At 34.5% G+C, this 6,733-nt stretch overlaps 1 protein-coding gene across 2 annotated transcripts; it reads right to left on the bottom strand.

The window, feature by feature from the left end:
- Window positions 1-4,839: 4,839 nt before the first annotated feature.
- On the bottom strand, window positions 4,840-6,638 carry LOC148029808 (heavy metal-associated isoprenylated plant protein 28-like). 2 transcript variants are annotated; one of them, XM_087687137.1, is made up of 3 exons: window positions 6,300-6,638; window positions 5,970-6,045; window positions 4,840-5,727 (listed from the first exon to the last, which is right to left on the bottom strand). In XM_087687137.1, exons 1-3 carry the CDS (start codon window positions 6,303-6,305, stop codon window positions 5,357-5,359), a joined length of 453 nt encoding a protein of 150 aa, XP_087543263.1. In that variant the 5' UTR covers window positions 6,306-6,638; the 3' UTR covers window positions 4,840-5,356. The 2 variants fall into 2 exon arrangements, with proteins under 2 accessions (XP_087543263.1, XP_087543262.1); XM_087687136.1 differs by having other exon boundaries at window positions 6,502-6,633.
- Window positions 6,639-6,733: the final 95 nt, after the last annotated feature.

Here is a 6,733-nt window from a genome sequence, read left to right as displayed (position 1 = left end):
GAGAATTACATCTTCTATGAGACTTTTGGTCTTTTACGACAACAGATGGAATTGCAAGAGAATAAATTCATTCTCAAGCAATTTAAGCCTCCCAAAATTTATGTAAAGGGAAAGAATGTGCAAACTAATACAAAGTTTTGGATCAAATCAATGGAAGATTATATCATAGTAGTTGACACCATTATCATTAACCAATCTATTATAGCTAAGCTAAAGTTAATAGGGAAAGCCCAATTGCAATGAAAACAATGGAATAAGGGTAGTGGAACCTTCAATATTTGTGTTAGTTGAAAAGAAATCAAGAAGACGATGCGAGGAATATATTTAGCTCCATCATACAAATCTCTTAAGTTGAAAAAAAATGTTTCACCTATATGTCTAATAGCTAAGATAAATAGTTCAATGTAAAACGCCTTGTCTCACATGATTAGTAATTTTCTAGCTCATCAAAAAGCTCTTCTAGCATCATTGGTTTCTCCACAAAAATTTCATGAGACTAAAGAAATGTGGCAACTAGAACTATTTCCCCAATTTTTCTAACTTGTGGATTGATACTAACTTTCTCTGTTGTTTTTGACATATTCTTCTCTTCTACTTTTTCAAAATTTCTCCTTAATTGAATTATAATACATGTGACATTCTCTGATAGTAATTATATGTATGCTAATGCGATAAGTAAAAGAATGATCAATCCTTGAGTGCACATGATTTATGCACATTTATAGTATCAGAACCCTATAGAGCTTCTTATTATCACATTTACAAGAATGTGTGAAACATCATTTACAGAGGTCTTAAATAGGGCATTTATACAATAGCTTAAAAACATTTTTAATAGAGCATTTATAGTTGCTAACACAAATAGCCTCCTTTACGCATGCATGTAGTAATACAAATTAAGAACCCTAAACAATGAGCAATTTCATGGATCTAAATCATTCTAAAAAATGAACAAGCTATAAAATGACTAAAATGAATGTATGCAAACCATAGATTCTCAAGATTTTGGAACCAAAGGGGACCTTGGATGTTTTGAGAAGAGTTGTCTCTCCATGGTCTTGGAGTATAAGCTCCAACACCTTGTAGCAACTTGGATTGGCTGTGTGTGTGTGTGTGTGTGTGTGTGTGTGTATAATGTTTTCCCCAAATTTTTTTCTTTTTCTTGTTTTTTAGAATGCCTACCTTTGGCATGGTAGTGTCTTAAATCATTGTGAATTTAAAAGCATGTGAAGTAAGGTGTTAAATCTCCTATTTTAAATTTGTATTTGATGGGGTATTGAGATGGGAAACTTTTGTTTCTTTGTTCCATGAGTGTGAATGGTATAGTAACTACAAATTTTAACACAATGATTTAAGTGCATCTATCTTTTTTATCACTATTTCCATTGTATTGTAGTCTAATCAGCCCATACATCATTATTTTGATCTAAGGCAATCAATACTCAACCCACATTGCCTCAAAACTCTATCCATATTGCTCAATCTCTTATCTATTTTTCTCCATCTCTAGAAAGATCAAACTATCCTTTTTTTGGCTACTAAATTCTTGTATTCAAATCTATTTCTAGCAAATCTTGTGGCCAGAAATTACTCCCTTCTTAATCTAATCTAATGAGTCCATTATACATATTCTTACACCCAAACCTCCCTCCAAAACTCTCTATTAAATTTATCTCTAATTGTGGTTCTATTTTAGAGTAAATAGGGCATGACTTTGAAAGGTTCTTGAGTATTTGGGATCCTAATTTATCTCTCATACAAGTTAATAAGCATGTAAGGTACTAGCTACCCATGTTCAGGATTATCAAGTCTTAAATGACCATCAAAGCAAATTATCTTACAAAAGTATATTTTGGGAAGTTTAATTTACTATGATACCCAAAACAAGAGTGATGGCAGATAAGAAAGTCTTGGCTATGATAGGAGGAAAGCAAATTATAGTCACTATGATTATGACTCCCCTTCTGCCTCCACCTCTAGTTCATCAAGTGCCCATGTGTATTAGGATTTAATTGGGTAAAGAACGTAGCTAATAGGAAAAATAATGGTAAGGAAATGAGAATAATTACTATCCACCACTAATTGAAATTAAAACTCTAAATATTTTAAAAAATATTATTTTAAATAGTGTTTTAAAATATGTATCTAATATTAGCTCTCTTACAATATAGCAATTTAATAACACACTATTATTAGTTGATTCAAATTAGGTCTATGGGTAAGTTACCTACCAAGGTAAGTTGCTAAGTGTTAAAATTTGTTGTATTTAAAAGGTTATTAAATTTTAGGAGGAACTCAGAATCCTTGCACCATGAAAGAAACATAGTGTTAATTAGACAAGCCATGGATCTTTTGAAAAGGGAGCTAGAATAAACTTTGTTAAAAACTCTCGATTTGGCTAAGTGATGCAATCATGGATATTGTATATGTAAATCCTTTTTTTTTGTTGCAATAATATTTGCAATGTGGAAAGGACTATCTATAAAAGCTTGTTTGTAAAGGATTGATTTCTATTAGAAATTGTAATTTAAGTTATATAGTTGCCATGACTTTGATTTCTTGATGCAAATATTGATGGATTAGTTTGTAAAAATGGTTTAGGGAGTGGTGACAACTATCTCCAAGCATACTTCTAGCTTTTCCACCAAAAGATTTTCCGTCTTGGTTATTAAGACTAGCAATGTAGGTGAGAGGTCTCTCTGCAAATGTGATTGCTTTATTCTTTTTGTTGATATGTAAAATGTACCATTTTTGTAGGCACAAGGCAATGAAGAGGGAGAAAATGAAGCAAGAACAAGCAAGTCCAATGGTGTTGACAACGTTACTAGAACCAATAATAGTAGATTCAAGGAGAGTTTACCAATCTATTTAGGAACATCGTGTTGGATTCCAGTTCTTCTACTTTGTAATGCAACTCAAAACTTGGCTATTAGATTTATATGACTCAAGACAAAATTTGATTTATAAAAATCCTTGTATATTTGATAATGCAATAATGACAACTACTTGGTCATTCTTGTTTTTCTTTTAATTTGCATCATACATTTTATTTGTGTCAAGCTATATTCTTGCTTTTAGTTTTCTATTAGTAGGTCCAACTTATATAACTAATGCTCAATGTATATATAGAAAGGAGGCAAAAGAAACCAAGGAGCCAATGGTTGTAGAATTGTGGCTTCTAGTTATAGTCTTGCAACCAATAGCTCCTTGGTTCTTTTCATCTAGAGGCTACAGACACCGTGTGTATTTTTACATTTATAGTCACATGTAATAGTGTGTGCGAATTGTAGATGTAGAGCATCTAGATTCATGTTTACATAAAATGAAAATTGTGATTCTAGCATGTTTGACTTTGCATTAAGCTCTCACAAAATTTTGAGTTGGACATGTTTAAAATCATGTTTAAATCATGCTTATTATTTGCAAAATACACATGAATCTAAATGCAAATACCTTGTTCTATGCATAAGGTCCACTATAGACGTGCTTATAAGTTCTTTCTAATGTTTATGAAATATGCATATGTGGCTATACCCATGATTCTGATCCCTTGTAATACATGTACCTATGCTTAGCCTAGTTTAGCAAGCATAGCCTAGATTACTCTGGACTAGCCAAGTCTCTAGCTTACCTTTTAGAGTTTTTCAATCCAAAGGAGAGAGAGAAAGAGCAGCAAAAGTGAGTGAGTGAGTGAGTGAGTGCGTGCACTAATTTAAATTGGTTTTTTTGAGTAAATCCTTGCTTTAAATTTGAGATTGTGATATATAGATGGAGATTCATCTAGTAGTATACACTGTTTTGGGATAATCTTCCTTTGTGGAGGCTAGGAGCATTTGACAAACATCCTTGCTTGGAGGTGCTTGCTCTCACACCACATTCTACTTGTACATCTGCTTGAGGGTATTCTTATGCTCCATGCATTTTCTTCTTAGAGATCATATCCTATATGTACCAACAAGGCATTCACAGGATTGATAATTTGTATCATTTGTATGGTACTCTTATCATGGTATTGTGTCTAGTTTGTCATGTAGTAGACTTTTAGTACTCAAAATTTGTCATGTATTATGTCTAATTTGTCATGGATTATGTCATGTTTATTAGGTGAATAGATACTCCTTGTGTAATACAATACTAAATATGAATAATAGGGATCTAGCCCATTGCAATGCTAGATCCTTGCTAAATTTTTTTCTTTGCACTTATCAATATCTCCATTGAAACAAAAATTTCACACATTGGTGCATGCATTGGTATCTCCATCAAAAACTCTCTCATAACATGTCAATATATGTGTTGGAATGTTCATTATGGTCATACCAACATGTATTTTAATGGTTTATCTTACACTAATACCGGCATACTTGTTCTAGCCTAATATAGGCGAACATTTTGATGACAAGGCCTAAAATTTCAAAATCTTTACCATTAATAAATTTGAAATGTGCAATCTTTGTAATCTATAAAGCATTAAAAACTATTGTTTAAATGCCTTTTTTTCTAATTTAGTATCCACGACACTAGTTTGGGTTGATCCAATGTGCTCTCTCAATGAATGGCTGTGGCATTTAATGATTTTATGATGGGACTCCACAAATAACACACTATTAATTATACTTTTTATGTACGAAATGATGAATCTAGAATAGTTTAAGCTAGAGATATGCACAATTCTATATTGGACTAAGTAAATTAGATCATAAAGAAAACTAATTGTGGTTCCATAGAACCACATTTTTAATAATGAGAAAATACACATGATATTTACAATGTATTGAGTAAATTTGACTACAAAGAAAGATTTTTGTGGTTCTATAATACCACATCTTCAATCATGGGTAATTGTATAGAAAAGGTTAGTGACTTACATAATCTCAAATTATATGGGAGTAGCATGTTTCGACATGTTTAGCAATATGATACAAACTCCAAAATGCTCAACAAAGCATTATTATATTCATTAAAGCTCCATAAGTTGAAACATGTAGAAGCTAGGTTGGTTGCATGAGTTGGTTTATGTTGTTTGAAGGAGCATGACATGACATGGTTTCATAAATACAATATTGATTGACAATAAAGGTATGTGGCGTGTACTACTTCAAAGGTTTATGTTGTTTGAAGGAGCATGACATGACATGGTTTCATAAATACAATATTGATTGACAATAAAGGTATGTGGCGTGTACTACTTCAAAGCGGCTTGGCAAGGAATTGTCCCAGAATAAGCCATTTATAATACTTTGGCATGCACATTCCTAGACTTAGAAAATTGGAAAATTTCACCCCTACAAGATGATTACCATGAATATGCTGCTAGGGTTACTTTATTTTGCCAAATGATGGGCTCCCATACCAATCACATAAAACAACATGCATTTGGGTTCTCATCCTTGAGGGTGGAGCCTTTGGTTATAGCATTGCTTCTACCACCATAACATTGATTTGCAACTTCCAAGAAATCATAGTTGTTGCATCCATGCCTTTCGTAGGTGCAACTATTGAATGCTTGGTGCTGTAGCATGTAGTTGCTTGTGTGCTTGTAAGGGTAGTTGCGATTATTGTTTTTATGGTTGTAATAGATGTTGTTTGGATTAGATATGTATCCATGTGACCAAAACTCAGCCCTCTTTCCTGTCTTCCGTAGTGCCCTTAATACCTTTCCTTGATCCACATAACCCATTACAATGACTTTATTCATTGTGGGGTCAATATCAACGTGGTTCACACCTAAAAGGCAAAGAACATTAAAAGGTTCTCAAGACGTTATACAAGTAAGATCAGAGTCTTATAGAGGGAATGTAATGCGAGTGTTAGCGAAGTGGCTATGCATAATAAGTTAGTTTATACATCATAATGATTCTCGCCAATGAGGAGATAGTGGGTATGTACTACGATACAAGCTACATTTTTGTCATTTGTCGAAATCACAAATGAGACAGATAGATTTATGCTTTAGTTACTACTTGCACCTTTCAACTTGGCGAGCTTCTTGCGGACCCTGCGTTCGCATCCACTGCAATCCATGCGAACTCGAAGCTCCACAATCTGCAAATGGTACGCCGGCGGTAATCGTTAGCACGCGGATCACACTTGGTGCTTCAATTTATATGTTGGACGTGAGAGTTGTTCGTATATAAGGTGATGATCTCTATGCTAAAAACTGAATGGCTCCGATTGATCATTAAGCGACTGTAACTGGGCTGGTGATAATATGTGGCCATGGGAATATGCATCAATATGAGAGAGAGAGAGAGAGAGAGAGAGAGAGAGAGAGAGAGAGAGAGAGAGAAAGCGCTTACCTCCATGGTCCGTGAGGGCAAGGAGAGGCGGCAGGTTTGATGGATCGGAAGTGGGCAACTATACGCTCGGATGGGTGGATACAAACAGGCTTGAAAGAACAGATGGGTTATGCTGGATCGAGTTTCTTATCGTGGATTTTATGCAATGGGCTGAGATTATGAGATATATGTTGAGAGAGAGAGAGAGAGAGAGAGAGCGCACCTCTGGTCCGTGAGGGCAAGGAGAGACAGCAGGTTCGATGGATCGCATATATATATATATATATATATAGCGAGAGAGAGAGAGAGAGAGAGAGAGAGAGAGAGCGCACGGTGCACCTCTGGTCCGTGAGCGTGAGGGCAAGGAGAGGCAGCAGGCTCGATGGATCGCATATGTATATATATATATATATATAGATTATAGGTATATAGCGAGAGAGAGAGAGAGGACCAAC

This window comes from Lygodium microphyllum, chromosome 10 (assembly GCF_053477565.2).
Source record: "Lygodium microphyllum isolate KBCC chromosome 10, Lygodium_microphyllum_v1.1.10, whole genome shotgun sequence".
Lineage (NCBI taxonomy): Eukaryota > Viridiplantae > Streptophyta > Polypodiopsida > Schizaeales > Lygodiaceae > Lygodium > Lygodium microphyllum.
The sequence above is the reverse complement of the archived record's forward strand: the minus strand, read 5'-3'. Positions and strand labels throughout refer to the sequence as shown.

Bases quoted from the DNA above. Each gene is read 5' to 3' on its own strand.
- LOC148029808 (XM_087687136.1), bottom strand. From the start codon at position 6,549: ATGCGATCCATCGAACCTGCTGTCTCTCCTTGCCCTCACGGACCAGAG. The intron at 6,046-6,501 runs GTGCGCTCTCTC...TACCATTTGCAG, and splicing joins CTTGCCCTCACGGACCAGAG to ATTGTGGAGCTTCGAGTTCG. The intron at 5,728-5,969 runs GTGCAAGTAGTA...TTTGCCTTTTAG, and splicing joins GAAGCTCGCCAAGTTGAAAG to GTGTGAACCACGTTGATATT.